Consider the following 18,551-nt stretch of genomic DNA (forward strand, 5'->3'; position numbering starts at 1 on the left):
GTCATAAGTTAAGCCTGCAAAAATAGCTGGTTTAGAAGGTTTAATTTTACATTATCTATAGTCATACATGTATTAATATTTTCCAGTATCATGAAGAACCCAATTGTTACTTTTCTGCAATTGTGTTGTTTATATAGCCTAATAATTTTAGCGCGTAAAGGGTCCTTTCAAAAGACATGCATTTATTTAATTTTGAGAGAAAAAATAAAACATACAAAAATAAAAGCAAAACAATAAAAAATTCATTAACAATGAGTTTATTCAGATAAACAGAAAATGAGCCACTATTAATGTGCTATTGTCCTGTCGTTGCTGCTCAATGGTGACAGCTGCATGCAATTCTGACAGCTCCCGCTAGAGGGCCTCCCGCCGGAAGTCCCGCTGTGACCTGCCTCTAAATGAGTGTGCTGATGTACTCACCGTGCACAAGCGGAGAGGTCCCACAGCGTGGTGGACAGAACCTCAGAGGCTCCATCTACTTGTGTGTATTCTGTCATCTTTACAGTGAACATTACCTTTAATTATGTTCCCGAATCTGACAGCGGCTCCTAGACAGCCTTTTGACTGACAGGTGTCCACACTTTCTGCGGACGATGATCATGAGGAAGGGGGCAACAACAACAACAACTGGGCGTGCTGCTGTCCCGGTGGAGCCGCAGCGTTTTGCAGTGCACGCCTTTTAGCCCCGCTGGGAACCACTCCCTTCCACGCCCTTTGTCCAGTTAGTTGTGCCGCTCAGGACCCAACGCGATGGCTGATGGAGACCCCCAGCAGGCGGACGGCGGGGAGGGCAGCCTACCCGGCCTTCTCCCCGGGCTGCAAGGTGCTGAAGCCAGCGTTTTGCAGCTCCGGATCAAGAACTCCATCTGGTGAGGCGTTCAGGCTCTGTGCGCAGCTCCATGCTCTGCCTTTTACCCCCCCCCCCCCCTTTTATTTTTTCAATTAGCCATAAAGTCATCATGTCATCTTGATTTGATTTGATTTCTTTGTCCTTTCATATGTACTATAGAAGACAAGTTGACTTATGTTCAGAGAACATGCACTTTAGGACTGGAATACAAAAGAAAAAAAAAACTTTTAACCCATAAAAACCCCCATTTTTCCTGAAAAAATTAAACAATGTAGAAGACACCAGAAAAGTGGACCACTAAACACATTTAAAATATTTTTCAGTGTCACCACTGCTTCTTAAGGGTTAAAACACCCTTCAAAAGGTTACAATTAAAACAGATTTTAACTGAATTACCTGTCATTTGGTGTATTTCTTTGGTTTAATAAGTTTAAAATGTTTGCAGTGTGATCAGTGACGGTGAGCATTGTGCTCCTGGGTATTATATGTAAACACTTACATGCGTGTAACAAGTTCTTTTAAATATTGTTAGGGTTTAAAATGTATGTCCTTTTTGAAGGATGTGGAGTAACTGCTAGTTTCATGTGTACAAATTACACCGGTACTTAAAAAAGAGCAGTAATTAATGATTTTATGACACTGTATTTATTTACTTTCACATAATATCTTTATAACTTGTTTGGTTCTTTCTCTCTTGAACATAAAAACCAAACGTTTAAAAATTGGCCTAAAAAGTTTTTTTTTTCTTAATATGATAATTGATATTGATAATTGATATTTATAATATTGATAAATGATATTACTACACTTTCTCCAAAACTTGATAAATTGATTCAAAAATCTTTCCTAATGTAGCATAATTTTGCACATGTTTTTAACTTTTTGATGAAATTTTTGCTATGAAAATTCCTGAAGTAGTGTTGTCTGCTTTAATAATATAGTATTATGTTTTATTCATATGCATGGCTTTTATAAGTAACATAAGCTGCATATATTTCAGATGACTGATCTGCATTTGCCATCTTGATTTTCTAAAATAGTTATTTTTGACGTAATACTTAAGTAATTCATCTTTTTCATGTGCTTTATCGATATCTTATGATTTTTAATTCTGTCTGATAAAAACTGGGAACCGGATATTGATAAATCATGTAATAAAATGGTTACAGTATAATCGGGGTGGGATTATAAAAGTTCGCTTCCTCCCACTACCTTTCAGGCAATATTTATTAATATGTCTAATTATCCTAAGTTTGATTAGTTACTGTATGAATGTATAACTGATGTTTATATTGCTGTTGTGTATTATTTCTACTTAATTTGCTTGAAATAAACCATTTCAAATCAAATCAAATCAAATATGATAATTAAAGTTATCATCTGCCTAACAAGCATATGAGATTTGATGTCAGGACTGCTTATGACACAAAGTTTCACACTCTCCCCTACCGTTTGACTCATTTATGACAAAAATCATTTTCTTGTAATGTTTTGGTAGTAAATCTTTTAATTAGTTTTAATTTTCCTCTTCATCTAAAAGAAAGTGAAACTGCAACAACACAACTGTGTTTTGAATACAAGTTTGTTCAGGGTTTTTGCTCAATAGTTTAATTCAAATCACATCTTTTTAAATGTCAATCTAACAATATGGACTAATACAAAAGTCTACAACTTTATAATCAGGAATTGATTGATTGACATCAGAAATTCAAGACATCTCATTTATCAGGTTAACTGAAAAAATGAGGAGCTTGACAAGAAAGACTTTAACAGACAATAACTGTTAGGAAAACAGATTATAACACTGAAGAAAGTTGTGTTATGTAGAAATAACACACATATTAATCGTTCTGTTTCTGTTGCTTGATTGAAAATGTCTGTGCTATAGAAAGGTGTGATGATGAATCTGTTTTATGTTGCATAAAAAATCTAGCTCCTGTTTACATCCATGCTTTTTTTCTGACCTTTTATCTCCAAATAAATAAAATGCTGTCCTCAAAAATGAGTACTGAAAAATAAAACAATAAACAGACAGAAACAGGTCAGAGTTCAATGTGTGCGTGAAGAAACGTGTGTGTGCAGCTACAATACTTCTATTTGGAGTCTGCCGGTTATTTTGCCGCACGTCGTCATCAGTCTGTCTTCAAATAAAGCGGCGTTCTGGAGGAAGGTGGCAGGAGCACGTTCCTCCGCCTCCCTTTGCAGACTCTGAATGAACGTGTCCTGCATTTGTCTGGGAGGAGGCTCTTGCGTCAGCTCGTTTTTCCCTGATCTAAATGCTTGCAAAAAGTTGCATCAGCTGTCATTCAGTCTACCTGCCAGGTCTTCCCAGCAAACAGCTTAGTGACGGGCTTTCGGCTATTGGAAATCCTCGACCCTCTGGTATCAGGGAGTTAAAGTGAACCGTTTTTATCGTGGCTTTAGGTGTCTGGTGACGCTGAAAGACTGTCATAAACAATGTAAGTCCAGGAACTGTCTCTTTCTTTCATTACACATGACAGCTTGTGTTCCTGGTGGCTGGATACACGACCTTAGAGATGATGGAGGGAGGGCTGTCTCATACCAAACATTCCTGTGCTTTATAAATACATTTGGACACGATTTGGACACACGTGCTCGTGTTACAAGACTCGTAATAATTCATACTTTGTTTTCTGTTTTGCAGCAAATCTGTTCAGTCCAAAGTGGAAAACATTCTGGTGGGTATTCTTGACATGTTTTTGGTCTAAACGTAAATGCTTATTGAAATATTTTTAACAATTAACCAGTTAATCTAGCATGTCATTTATGTTTAGTTGGCATGGCTGTAACATTGACTGTATATGAGAACTGGAAACTGAAAATGGCCTACTTCCGGCTCCAATGAAGTAAAGTCCATGCACTGCAGCCATGAGTTTTACAAAATAAAAGCTCTGCTCTCTTAACTGTTGGCCTTTGCTCACTTTGAATAATCTTTTGACTAAGAAGGCTATTGACTCTTGATTCATGAAAACAGGTTTTGGATTTTCCACATGAAGACTATTTCTTTTAAAATAAATAGTTACAAAATTTGTCACAGACAACAACAAAACTTCCAACAAAAACAAAATTTCACTAAAAGGAATCAGAGAGCTTCGAACGTGTCGTTGAAACCGAGATCACAAAAATGTGTTTAGTTTAGTATCATTTTTAGTAAAACTAACAATGTCTAACAATTGCTATGAATAACAAAGTTTTTAATATTTCCAAGCTTTATATGAGCTTGAAAATACTAACATTTGTAATATGCATCATGGTAAAGAAAGTTTTAAGACATCAGTGTTTAGGAAACAGAGTTGCGAGCAGAAAATGAAAAACATTTTCATAAACACAGACCAACAGACGTGGGAACTGTTCACCAGCTTCCAAGCATGACTGTGATGGTTAATGACATTTGTGCTCATTTACAGACGTCCATCACATTCTTTTTGTCTGTTTTATTGAGCTGGACGGGAGCTGGGAGCGTTCATTCTAAGGAGCCAGTTAAAATAGTGAGCATGTCTGGCTGAGCGCATGTGTTGTTATGATCAGAGGTTCATCTGCTCATCTTGCTGGAGCCGTTCAGGGTGAGGTGTTAACAGCAGAATATTTGGGTTCAGCCATGCAGGCTCCCCTGATTTGTCTGCAGCTCCTTACTGTGATCATGTCACTTTCTCCACAGACACATTGAAGCTAGGAGTGGTGGGTGTTTGCTGAACATTATGGTTTAATCACAAATTTTATACAGTCTAACATGACATTTTTATTTATAAAAAGAGTGAAATTCATGAACTTACTAGCGTTTCATCACAAAGTCTTTTGTAACAACATGTTAGTACCAAAGGGGCCAGTTGCCAGCATCACCCTTTAAGACAAGAATTTGTCATAAAAATTCACATCCAAACATTTATTTCTCAATCAAAATTACTGTAGACCCATATTATTTTCAAAACAAAACAATGCTGTTTAGAATTGGAAATATGAAAAACAAAAAAAAGATAAATAAATGATTAAGAATGAAATTAATAGTTGTGTTCTGTTGCCATACATCCAGTGGTCTTAAATATATGGTGCTACAAAATTATATGAACTCCCTACATTACACGAAACACTGTCATTAAAAAAAGGCAATATAAACGTAAAGTTTACAGTAAAGGCAAAGGCAATAATTAAGAAATGTCAACAGATTTTTGATATGAAAAATAAACATTTTATGAAAAGGTATGAAAAAGAAATGGGAGAAGTGTGGTTTTAGACTGAAACCTGTCACAGTAATATTGATTCCAGCATTGGAGAAGAAGCAATATTTTCAAAGTGTCTTTTTTTACCTTAGAAAAAGATGTTATACATTACACAATTTCTTTTAGAAAACAATAACATTGTGATCTAAGAGATGATTGTACAACATTGGGAAACAGAAAATATATGCAGATAGATAAAATAATATGGAAAATACATTTCAGAGAGCCACAAGGATTGAACCTTGAGCCTTGATGGTTATTTTAACAGATAATTTATGTTGTCAGTGTCTCCAATTTTTAAAATATATATGATGTTTGCAGATGACATACATTTTATGTGACAAGGAAAACATCAAAACAGATATTTGTCTCTTTTAAAAAATGAAAGGAAAGTTGTTGAAGACTGCGAACTGCAGCCATATTGTTGGTTTAGAAACAGAAGGAGACAGGAAATTGCAGAGCTGAAGATGTTGAGGTTCTCTTTGAGAGTGATGGGAATGAAAAGGATCAGGAATGAATCCATCAGAGGAAAAGCTCATTTTAGATGTATTGGGGATCAATGCTGGGAAGCCATATTGAGGTAGTTTGGACTTGTTAAGAGTGGGGACAGTAATGATGTTAGTAAAAGGATGCTTGAGGTCGGAAGACCAAAGAGGAGGTTTGGGGAAGTAGTGAAGGAAGATGGTGTGAGTGAGGTGAATGCAGAGGATAGGATTGGGTGGAGACCACTGAAGTCAGCAGCTCAAAGACAAAGATTGCTGTCTCTTAAAAAATAAAATAAAGAAACTTTAATAAGAACTGTCTTGTGACCTTTATTTTACCTATTTGACAGATCCATTTTAGAAATGCTATCATTTGGTTTCTTGATTTAGTACATATTTATTTAAGAGTCACATTTAAAGGGTTTACAGTTTAAAGGGGACTGCTGTTTGGATGAAATAGAGATTTAAAACCTAAAGAAGCATCTCTGTAAATGGATGAGATCTGTTAAACTGCTTATTTCAGGAAAATAAATGAAAAAAAATTGAGAAATATATTATCAGGATTACCAGTAAAAAGGAATAATACAAGGAATATGTCTTGCTTTTTAGATGTGCATAAAAAGGCATGAAGAAGGGATGAGGAGAAAAGGGTTTAACACAATTCTATATTTGACTAATAGATAAGTAAAATAAAAAGGGCAGTTTTTAAATTAATTTCTTTTCTCCCGTCATCATTCTTGTTGTTTGGGGTATTTTATGCAATATATCAGAATTAAATGAATATCAAAAACAAAAAGGAGCATTCCTTAGGAGCCTCAAGCACAAGCACACCTGCCTGTAAGGAGCTCCACTCACTTTCAGATCTAACTGACAGTATTAGCATGCGTCCTCTCAAAGCTGTGGTCTTCTTTTAAACGTTACTATATTGCAGGTCAAAAAAAAAAGAATGCAATGACATCTTTTTTCCTTTCTGTTCCATTTCATGTGTGCAGCAAGATGTTGAGAAGTTCTCAGATATTGAAAAGCTTTACCTCTACCTCAAGCTGCCCTCGGGTCCCTGCAGCTCTGCTGACAAAAGGTAAGACCCACCCTGGAGTCTGGATGGTTGTGCAGCCAAGTGCACCTTGGAAACGTAGAATTATTTTTAAAAATTAATGTAGTAAATATTGGATATATAAAGATTATAACTTGAACTTCATCAAAGTACAACTACTAAAATTGTCAATTTATTACTGCTATAAAAATGTGTCCACAGAAAAACGTTCAGAATCAGCATTACTATCAATCTCATCACAATTAACATCACATGTAAACTTTTTGTATTGAGGGCTACATGTAATAAAGTTTATTAAATAACAAAAATAACAAATGCCTTAAATGTGCTTTTGTGTATATGTACATACTTTAGCTTAATAAACTTCAGCCAACTGTTGTTTTTCAACATCAGAATAATCCAAAAGGAACATTAGAACATTCCACCACACTGCATGGTCACGTCTTTGCAGAATTCACAGTGTTTGGACCGGAATGATGGACGGATCAGTTTTTGCTGCCATCATGTGTGTTGTCCACTGTTATGGTACTTGGTCATTTATATATTATAGTAAAATAAACATACTGTCACTCAATCCAGATTGTATTTTCCAATATCAATTATAATCAATTTACTTTATTTTCAAGTGATTTTATAATGGTTGGGTCAATTTCATTAACTTGCCTCAGAGAGATCGATCTGGTTGGATCGTAGGAATATATATCGTTGATTTATTCGATTGTTATACCACTAGTTTATAGTAATTCAGTTCTTAGCTTGCCTTCAAGTACATGTGACATTACTCAGTGACATTGAGCAGAGGAAGCTCCTGCTTAAAACACCTAACACGTTCTACATTTTGGGAATCGGCCTTCTCTGTCCCTTGCAGGAGCTTAGAGGGTGATTGGATCTGATCACTGTTTTGCAATGCTGTATTTTATCCTTCAGTAGTACAGGTTATACAAGTACAATTATCTTACTAATAAAAATAGAACTACTTTTCACTATCTACCTGTTGGAGATATGTAAACATAAATATGCCACCTTGTTATTAATGATGTCTGACTCTATCTGTTGTCAGTGACCACAGCTCCCTGTCATCCAGCCGTACGCAGCAGATGCATGCGTTCAGCTGGATCCGGGACCATTTAGAGGAGTACCCTGAGACCTCTCTTCCCAAGCAGGAGGTCTACGATGAATACAAGTAGGTACAAACAGGCATAATAAAGTGTATACGACAAATGTGAGCTGTTTGTTCTCAACAGCAAATAGTGTTTGTCCTTTTATTCTGCCCTACATTACTGGAGGGGGCTAAGGCGTTAGTATAAATAGATACAGCAAGCACGGGAATCACAGAGCAGCATGTGTTGGTAATATTAGAATGGAAAATCTTACACAGTCATTGAAATACACTCAGTGTTATGCAACTATCTTTTTAACTCCGCTAGAACAGAAATACAGCGTCCTCCAGAAACACTGGCGCCTTGAGGATAAGCTTTAAAAAGATGAGCTTCATAATAATTTTTAAATTAAATTTGTCAAGAGGGGTGGAATTTTGATAAAAGTAAAAATAAATGAACCAATTGACTTTATTTGAAAAGCCATAAACAATACAATATTTGCACCAAGTTGTCCTTTTTTTTATTTGCAATTTACCGTATACTGTACTCTAATTTACTATTGTGTCACATTTACAATTGTTGTAGTTGTATGAGACCTGCCTGTTAAGAAAAAGATTTTCCTATTTGTAATACATCCAGCTACAGCTGGTCACCACCAGAACTGGGAGTTGTGTTTTGCTGCTTCATAATGGTGTGTATGTCTGGTTCAGTGCCTGCAGCATCATGACTCTGGGGTCTCCAACCCTTTTATTCGTGGTTTTCCGCCCTGCCTGTTTTGCAGCTTTGGTAATTGCTGCTTACCTGGATCAGGTGTGTTCAGACAATCAGAAACTGGGCTGATTCAATTCAGCTAATCAGCAATTGTTAGGGTTAGCTGTAAAACAAGGAGGACGGTAGTCCACAAGGAACGGGGTTGGCGACCCCTACAGCCTTTTGCTTCAGCTGTCTACATCTTAGAAATCTTAGACCAAAGACCATTGCCTTTTTGAGATACTTATCAATATGTTGGCATAGAGAAATTCAGCTGTTTTTGTAAACTCGGCCTAACTTTAAAACCAAGCAGCATTTAGTCCTATAAATCACATTTTTCTCATTCCGATGTTTGGCTTGATGTTTAGTCAGTTTAATCACCAGCATGATAACCACATACCCACCATATTTTCTGATGGTTTCATGACAAGCAAGCGAGTTATGCACAATAAAAATATATACAAATATTAGGTTTTCAAAAATACATGTATTGTTAATGAAGGTTCTCATTCATACAGGTAACATTGTCTTGAAGTTCAGTTTTTTTAAACCTTAACTCAAAATATTAAACAGAAGCACACATGATCAAACTGGGAAATTTTCCTGGCTTGATTCACAGCTGTTTCCTGAAAAGAATGTAGTGCATTATGACAACAACTTTTATGTTATGCTTTGAAACTCCTGACAAGCAAGAAAGTGGGGATATTTTTGTTTCTGCAACTTGTGTGATTCTTCCGGTTTTGTCCTTCCCTCAGAACCTGGTGTATATAAATGCATTGAGATTCTGCAAAAGGATTGGCTGATTACTTAGTTGCATTAACGAGCAGAGGAGCAGGTGTTGCTATAACGTATCATAACGTCTGTGAAATGATCTGTGTGTTGATTTTTGTTTCAGAAGCTTCTGTGACAATCTCAACTACCATCCACTGAGTGCTGCAGACTTTGGAAAGATGATGAAGAATGTCTTCCCAAACATGAAAGCCCGCCGACTTGGCATGAGAGGAAAATCAAAATATCCTTTACTGGGATGGATTGTACTGGGGTGGCCTCTGTGTCTGTTCCAGGACCATCTGCTGCTGCAGTTCTTAAGCTCTCTAAATATAGATGTGAAATGAAATGAAGCTCTCCCCTCTGTCCCAAAGGCACAAGCATTATACTGAGACCCTCAGAAGAGTCTGCGATCTTGACCTTCATCCACATTCATGTTTATTTTTTCACGTGTGGGTTCTTTCTGTTCAGCCCCTGATGTCCCTTGTAAATTTTCTTTGCATGAAGATTTTTGTTTATCTTTCATTGTTTGTTCTCATAAACCTAGACACAAAGACATAGCTCTTAATTTTTTTGTTTTGTGTTTAAAATAAGCTTCATGTTTGCTAAGAAGTACTTGATGACAAACGCAGAGAAAAGTCAAAACTGTCCTGAAAACACAACTCTACCTTGGTGAGGTTATTTTCTCTAAAGTTTAAAGCTAAAAAAGAAAAAGAAGCCTTATATCAGCAGTTTAAAACTAGTTTTGTTGTTGAGTTTTTGTTTAGATTGAACCACGTTTAAACAAATCAGATGAGGCCAATTTATTTTAGAAGTAAATGTCTCAATAAAGAAAGAGAGAGCAGTACTAAATAGCAGAAATCTGTCATTTGCGGTCAAACATTTTTAATTCATAAGTACAAACCACATGCTGCAAAAGATCTACTTTGAGATGTCTGTATCCTTGGTGATCAGGCATCAGTGATCAGCAAAAAATTGAATAAATACACAGGTGACAGAGTACTATGCCACAAAAGACGTCTTTATATTTTAAAAAAAGTATTTTATTTGCAGGTTAACACTTACTAAACCCCTCAGGCTTTTTAAATGACTCTTCCCCTCTAAAGTGCTAACCAGCTGCTATTTACGCTCTTAGCATAAACCATTTGTTAATTAGAGGGGTGTTCAAACGATCAGGCCCCCTGGTCAGACAGCACCCCGGAGAGGACAAAGACATAAAGGTTCAACCATTTACACACCAATAACAGTGAATACTCATTAGGATGAAGCTTTGCAACAGATGGTGGGGCACACTCTTCCTCTTCCTCCAGCAGTCACCATATTTTCCCTGTCTGCTATAAACGGGGATCTGTAGCAGCTGTATCTGATGAGATGTCTAAGCTGCTGGAGGATTGGAAGTCACCATGAATAAATAATAAATAAATACTCAGAACTGTGTGGAACATATAGATCATTACACCTAGATGAAATGTGCAATTAAGCCTGTCAGAAATCTACACTAACTTTGTTAAGATAAATCATCTTTCTTATTATAATTTTTCGGTGTGCTATTTCTAATTTTTTTTATTCATGTGGACCAGAGTGAAACCAGAAAATCATTAAGAAAGCATTTGCTTACAGGTGAAAATTGTTTTGGAATCAAAACTGAAAAAAAAACACTTGACAATGGATAAAAAACAGTCTGCAATAAATGAACTGACTCCTTTTCCATCCTCCATCTGAAAATATCAGCCTCTAAATAACCATTTGGGCCTATTTGTCACCAATAGCTTCACCGACTTGTGTAAGATATGCCTTAATATACTTTATAGATATATACAATACATAATTCTCTCTTTTGATTTTTTTTTGGACAGAATTTGGTTTAAAGAGAAAAAATGTCCCATAGTAAATGTATGCATAGCCTAACAGTGAATTCTTCCTAAGAGATATCAGCTTTTTATGCCTACACAGCAATTCAAACTATTAATGTAATGCAAAACGTTTTCTATTTAAAAAAAGATCACATTAGGTCTATATGTCTGAGTTTTGAGTCTGTTTTGAGTCTGTGTCTTGAGTTTTTCTTGTAGAATTATGTGATCATTGCTACTCACTAGCACTATTTGAATTATTCAGAACTTTTTTAGAATAGTGTTTGACACTTTATTTTCTAATCTGCAAGATGATTCTATTTCATTATTTTGCTTTTACCCTTAACACTGATGAACATATTGCTATAGTGGACTGAGGAAAAAACCCTGCGTTCATATGCCTTCTTTGCCAATGCTGGACTTAAGTAAAACAGCAGAGGGAGTAAGAATACTTTATGTTTATCCGTTATATCAAAATCTCTACGTTTATTGTATTTAATTGTATTGTACTCCTTCCAGCACCAGAGTGATGTGCCGGAGTTGCCGGGCCAGCTAAGCAGCATCAAGGATGAGGTGCGGTTTGCAGCCTGTGATCTTGTCTGCGAGTGGGCCCAGAAGGTCCTGAAACGAGAGTTTGATGCCGTGGAAGACCTGGCTCGCTTCCTTGTAGACAGTCACAACATCAGCAACAAGTCTTTGGCAGCTCTCACAGTCTTGACCAGCGCAGCAACAGGTGAACATCAAGTACTCATTTGTATTTTTAATAAGAAAAAACGGTTGTAGTGACACCAGCTGACAGCTGCAGGTTACTGCACTTTCTGCTTTTAAATTAAGGCTCACTGTCTTTTAATTCATCTTTTTGTACATATAGCTGTTATATTTGTAGTTTGCCCAGTCTTTTTATTTTGCATTAAATAAATGTAACATTCTGGATGGGTAATATTCTCACGCATACTCAAATTTTTCGTCCCTTTTTTTCAAAACTTTACTCTTTCAAGTACAAAGTTTATATTTTCTGCCAGACTTTGATGAAGGTTAAAGCAGCAGCAAAGGATTCTTGAATAAATAATATTTGTATTTCTATTTCCAGAGGTTAAACCTTTGCAGTCGGTCTCAGCCTTCGCCCCCATGCCTCAGGCTCACCCCTTCCAGCCTCATATGACAATGCTATCATCACCATCTGTGGATGCAAAGCAGCAGCTGCAGAAAAAGATCCAGAGGAAGCAGCAGGAGCAGAAGCTGCACTCTCCTCTACCTGCAAACAGACAGACCAGGAGAGCAGACGAGGGTGTGGCCTGCAGTAGCCCAACACCTCAGTCACCACAGCCAGCCATAGGCAGTGTGGTTGCCTCTGTCCCAAGCCCCATCACAGTGAGTTAACTGTATAGATTGCATCAGATGAAAGAGATGCTATGTTTGGTCCATCAGAAATAAGACAACCATCTACATAAAGAGCAGTAAGAGTTTCATACAAGAGAGTTTAAAATAAATTCACCTCAGATTAAAGGAACTCAGCATGATGCTGTTAATATAAAAAGTGACTTTGCAAGAAGATTTCCTCGACTAATAACAAAAAAAATTAAATCAAACCACATGTTTTTTTTTCAGTGGTTAAGCATTACTTTAGTTATAGATGTGAGCTAAACATTGTTAAGTGGAAACAATATTTTTTTGTTTTATTTTAATTCATCGAAGCCTAATCTAGGTACCGGTATATTATTAGGGCTAAACTAACCGTGACTCCTTAAAAAAGTAAAAACATAAGGTTGCATTTACATTTGGAGTCCCACATCATGAAATCAATTATTTTGTACAGGTAAATAAAGTTATATTAATTTGTCCTTAAGACACAGAGAGATAGAGCTAAGCATGAGCTGTATGGAAGATTCAGTTTGTTTACAGGAAGCTGAAAACGTGTGAAAAATAATTTTAAACCTTTTTTCTATACATACAAAAGAAAACTAAAAAAAAGTAATGAATTCCATGAAATTTTCTACACTCGTTATGTATTCTCTTCATGGCTTTTTATATATTGTATATATTTATTTTAAAATATCATAATTTATGAGTCTGGCTTTCTTAAATCATGATTTAAATTTATTCCAAGATATAAAAAAGTACTGTTTTACATAGAATACAACTCTAATCCAAGGGCAGCACATGAGCTTTTATGGATTTTTGTGGTAATATTTGAACCCCACCTCTTTTTCAACACTCTTGCTCTCTGCAGGTACAGAGGAGCAGTCAGCTAATGTCCCCAAGCCCTGTGGCAACAATGGAGAGCAAAGTGCTGCCAATTAATTTCCAAATGGTTCCCCAGCCAGTTCAAGCAATAACACAGAGCCCCAAGCCGCTGCTCACAAGTCCAGCGGGGGAGCGTACAGCTCGGCAGCGGTACGCCCAAATCCTGCCCAAGCCTGCAGTCACCACCTCAATCTCTCTGCACTCGCCTTCCACCATGATCATCACCAACAGCCCTGTTAGGACTGTGATGACTTCGTGTCATGTCAGCCCTGTCAGTCTAGTCAATATGACAGCCTCGTCACTGGCAGCTAACGGCAACGAAACAACTAGCACCATGGCAAACGCTTCTATGCAGCTGACAGCGCAGGCCAGCAGATCTGCAGCTGGAGAATCAGGATTCAACCAGAGCCACATTCTGGCTCCTGTCGACAAGGCAGGCCAGTTCAGCGCCACCCAAAACATTGATGTTGAGATGGAAGTTGAAGCTATTCATAAGAACACTCAAATGCAAATTCCAAGCAGCCAAGTTTTTACTGAAGCATTGACAGGAAATAGACCAGGAGGTGCTTTACAGAGGGCGGCAAGTGTTCCCATACCTCAGACCAAATCCTTTCTGAGCCTAGAGGAAGCGCCTAAATACAACGAGAGGGCCTCTGCAAGCCATAACACTGCAAATGGCAATAATGGTGCAAATAGTTCAAGCACCTTCCTGTTAAATACTTCCAATCAGAGTACCAACTCGATTTCTTTATTAAGCACCAGCAGATTTTCTTCTTTTGGGGAAAACAGCCAAGCCAAGGAAGATTTCACGTCTACAAAGAATTTCAGGAAACGCTCTTGCCTCAGTGCGGAACTTTCCCCAGTAAAAAGGGCTTTTGTGACCGACCAGCCAGCAGAGGGTGCTATTAGTCTGGGATTTGATATAAGAAACCAAGTTGGGAATGTCTTTGATGTTGGTGCTCCAGCTAGACCTGAGAGCGCACCAGCCTGCAGAGAGGTTGAGATGATAATTAACTCTGTCTTGTCTACTCAAGATCATACACAATGTACTTCCTCTTTCACAGCCTGCCACTTTGACTCTGTTGCCAAAACAGACGGCTCATTACAGAGGAAAAACACCTCCGCTGTTTTGGAAACTGGCACCTCAGTCCATCATGCAGTTTTGCAGGAACAGCAGGGACACATCATGGCTCATGTGCATGCAGTACCCAGCAAGCCTGCTTTTCAGAAACATACAGGTGTGAGATCAAACTCAACCACAGGGAACCTGGAAGGAGCTCAGCAGCACACATTTGTGCGCTCCAGTCCTGCTGTCCACACCTTACCGTTTCTGAATCAGACACCATCCGGTCTGCTCACCTCCCATGATCACATGGACTATTTTTCCTTTGATGATGATGTGACTCAGGATAGTATTGTGGAAGAGCTGGTTCAGATGGAGGAACACATGAAACTTAAACGCTTGGAGGACTTTAGAAACAGCGACATAGTGCACAGCCAGCATGTTTCAATGCAAAGCAGTATGAAATCCACCAATCAAACTATGACGGCTGTCACCTATGCCGCAAACAACTGCAACCCAATCCAAACTTCTAGTCCTACATCTGAAATTATGGGAGGACCCCACACCCTGACAGCAGAGAGTCCATTCTCCCGCATTGCTTCTACGACTCCGGTGGACAGCGCCTTAGGAAGCAGTCGCTACACTCCAGCTGGAACTCCACACTCCAACTGCAGCAGCACTGTTCCTCCAAGTCCAGTGGAGTGCAGGAACCCGTTTGCGTTCACCCCCATCAATTCCACAGGTTTCCATGACAACAGCAGCAGTGTTTCCAGTAGTCCCGTGAAGCCTATGCAAAGACCGATGGCCACCCACCCAGACAAGGCCAGGCTAGAGTGGATGAATAGTAGTTACAACAGTGGTGTTGGGGCCACAAACAAGGCAAGCAGTGGAATGGGAATCCTCTCCAGCTATCAGGGTCTGATAGATGACCAATTTCGAAAGCCTCACGCCTTTGCAGCTCCTCACTCACACCACTATGATAGTCATTTCGGCCGCTTGACTCCCATCTCTCCTGTTCAGCAGCAGGTTGCAAGCATGACAAAGCAAGAGGGTTTTGCTGTGCCCGCCCCTTTGGATAATAAAACCACCAACTCATCTGCTGCATCATTCCGATGCCGAAGCGTGAGCCCTGCATTACATCAGAGGAACATGACTGGGAATGCAGTGAACAGTTCTCTTCCTAATGTTGCTCGATTAGTCGGATCACCGTTTCATTCTCCCGTGACTCCCGAGGTGTTAAGCATATTTTCTAATAGCGAGACAAGTCTTGGGTCCAGTAGCATGGCTCAGAGAAGCCGTTCTGTGCCTGCCAACATCATGATGGAAAGTGAAGCCCTCCCCACACACGGTCAACTATGCAGCAACAGAAACATAGCCAGTGTTCTCCTGAGCAAGCTGGACAGGGACCAAAATGACTCAACGCGTTGTTTGGGCATCAATAATTTACCTTCCACCTATTCTGCCCGGATGAACCTCACCCAGATCCTGGAATCCAGCTCCAATCTCTCCTGCACCGACAACCACCACAGTCTGAGGTCCTCAGATTCTGCCAGTGCTTGCAGCTCACAGAGGCTGAATTCCCTCACAGACAAAGCTATGAATGAACCAATTATGTTATCAGCAGGGAGCAACCAAGTGCCATCGTCCTATCGAGGGCAACCTCAACAGCATACCCAGGCTGTAATGTTTGCTACGAGCTCACAACAGCAGGAAGATGAACTTCAGCGGCAGCAACACTTAGACTTTAGCAGCACGCAGCACCTCTTAGACAGAAGTCTGGAGCAGGGGTCTGAGCTGACCACAGGCACTGCAGACTTTCCCTGTGAAATCAGAATGACATCTGAGCTCTCCAGCAGCATCAGTGACCTTAACGGACTAGACACAAACTTGCTGTTCAACCCCAACCAGCCGCAAGGCCAATATCAAAACACTGCATCAGAGGAGCCAGGAAATGACGAACTGTTTCTGCAAATGAGTGAGTCGCAACATTCAAGTGGACTTGACTGGCTAGAGAGCAAAGATCATCCCACTGTTGGCTTGATGGGCTGAAAACTGTTTGGTCCTTTTTTTTTTTTTAAATCTGAGTTTTGTATTCTTATTTATTTTACACTTTATAATGCAACATTGAAATCTGAAATGTGTTCATTATAAGTGCCAGGTTGAACAGAGAAAATGCTGCAATGAGTAAAATGCTGGTCATTTCACTTTAATATACACACTTCACATAGTGTTTTTTTATCATAAGCATTTCCAGCACACAAAGGAAAAAGAAACGTGTTGCAAGTTAATTTTCAGTGTTTAACTGGATACTTTTTGTGTATGAATAATTGTGGGAAATAGGAAGCAACTTTTTTTTTAAGTACCGGTAGTTATTTTCTGGTGCATATGATGTACTAAAAGTGACACTTTTGTGTGCTTTATGCTTAGAGAAAAAGTGGAAGATTGAAATTTCATAAGATATTACTAACAATACTACAGTATTATAAAGTTTTGCTGTCCTACATTGCAGATACACATTCATACATTTTTAATGTGTGCATTTTATATAAGTAGGATTGCAAAATATATGAGTTGGAGGAAGACTATTAAAAAAACAATTATAATTACTCCTAAGGATCTAAATACTTAAAAAATAAATAGTATATGTAAATGCATAAAAGATTGTCTAGAAGACTCTTACTGGCTGTAATCAGTCTGTGAACCTGAAGATCAACATCAGCATAACATAAAGCAGCTCATGTAGAGTCTAATAGTCCAAAAAAATCCCTTTACTTTTATTCACATTCACTGCACTACAGAAAAAAATAGAACAAACAATCATCATATTCAGTAAAGAAGAATTACCCTGTTTCCAGAAATACCCCCAAAAGCTTTCATTGTTTAATGAGGATGTATGTAGCACTTTTTTATGCAGACCATTGTGAAAGCTAGTGGTATTTTGCAATATGAAATTGCTTTGTTTACTTTCTGGTTTGAAGAATAACAAATGATAAAGATATAAAGTTAAAAAACAAAATCATTTTTTTCAGTTTGATTTTGCACTTAAAAGTCCACAGAGTAGTTTAAAAAGCCATGTTTCCTTTGCATTTTGTGTCCAAAAACTGATTTAAATCTAAAGATTTAAAAAAACAGAGGCCTATGACTCCACACCTCAAAACTGATGTTTATTGTAAACAACTGACAATCTATTTTGTTTATTACAAACACACTGTTTTCCCTGTGTAAAGTTTTCACTGTATATCCCCTGAAGTTACATCATGTGACAATGTAGCCTTAAACTAATACCGAGCAGTGTGTGAGTTATTAATGTGACACTGGGGCAAAAAAGCTGCTTTGGGTTTATTTTTCATGAGCCTTATATCCATGCCAAAGACGCAACTTATACTCCCATGCACTATTCATGGGTGTTATGTTATGCAAACTCTTCTTGTGGTATGTCACGTGCACACTAAGAAAGATGTGTCCGATAACTGTTTTAACACACACACCCCTCACAGAGGTGGAGAAGCTGATTAAAGATGCATAAGTTTTGCCGCATTTGATGCAATATAAAGACGTTTGTCTCTAAAAAGAATATGCCTGTTAGGAAAACATGAAGAACTTAAAAAATATATATCTTCCCCATATCTGTCTTTATAAAAAAACACCCAATTTGTACAATTAGCATCAATACTTAATATGCATAAAGTTCAAATTTGCACTTGTTTTTAAAATGCAGTGATACTGAATCCCATGAACTAAACTTCCTATATAAAATCACAATTTTTATAATAATAATTAAAGCAGGCTTTATGTTTTTAACATTAAATTCATTAAATTAACAGTCACATAAGTTGGTCTATTTTCTGTTTTAGTTTTTTGACATGTTTGTAAGCTTAAATGCCTAACTTTGTATCTGTGTTGTTGCTTCTGTTGGTTTTTTAAAGACTTTACCCTTCCTCTTATAAGTGGGGTATAGCTGTGAAGTTGCCCTCTCACTGTAATTATTTTTGCTGTGGCTTTTAAGATGCATTTTAGTTTGGTGTTTTTATAAGAGGACCTGTTTGGTAAAACAGTTTTTAAAGACTTTTTAAAACTAATAAAGATTTATAACTGCCAGGAAGGGTGCACGTTTCTTTCATATGTGAAAGGAAAGGAATGCCAGAGACAGTG

General features: G+C 37.9%; 1 protein-coding gene across 1 annotated transcript; it reads left to right on the forward strand.

Annotated features, from left to right (window-relative positions):
- The first annotated feature begins 726 nt into the window (after window positions 1-726).
- Window positions 727-18,501, forward strand: rfx7 (regulatory factor X7). Its single transcript, XM_011491418.2, has 9 exons — window positions 727-869; window positions 3,516-3,549; window positions 6,563-6,648; window positions 7,685-7,807; window positions 9,370-9,486; window positions 11,450-11,534; window positions 11,612-11,825; window positions 12,183-12,463; window positions 13,323-18,501. Exons 1-9 carry the CDS (start codon window positions 751-753, stop codon window positions 16,446-16,448), a joined length of 4,185 nt encoding a protein of 1,394 aa, XP_011489720.1. The 5' UTR covers window positions 727-750; the 3' UTR covers window positions 16,449-18,501.
- Window positions 18,502-18,551: the final 50 nt, after the last annotated feature.

This window comes from Oryzias latipes, chromosome 3, assembly GCF_002234675.1.
Source record: "Oryzias latipes chromosome 3, ASM223467v1".
NCBI lineage: Eukaryota > Metazoa > Chordata > Actinopteri > Beloniformes > Adrianichthyidae > Oryzias > Oryzias latipes.

What these genes read in the sequence shown, in the direction of transcription:
- rfx7 (XM_011491418.2), top strand. Translation starts at nt 751, where the DNA reads ATGGCTGATGGAGACCCCCAGCAGGCGGACGGCGGGGAGGGCAGCCTA. An exon ending in TGCAGCTCTGCTGACAAAAG is followed by an intron (nt 6,649 to 7,684) that starts GTAAGACCCACC and finishes ATCTGTTGTCAG; the next exon opens with TGACCACAGCTCCCTGTCAT. An exon ending in CTTGACCAGCGCAGCAACAG is followed by an intron (nt 11,826 to 12,182) that starts GTGAACATCAAG and finishes TTCTATTTCCAG; the next exon opens with AGGTTAAACCTTTGCAGTCG.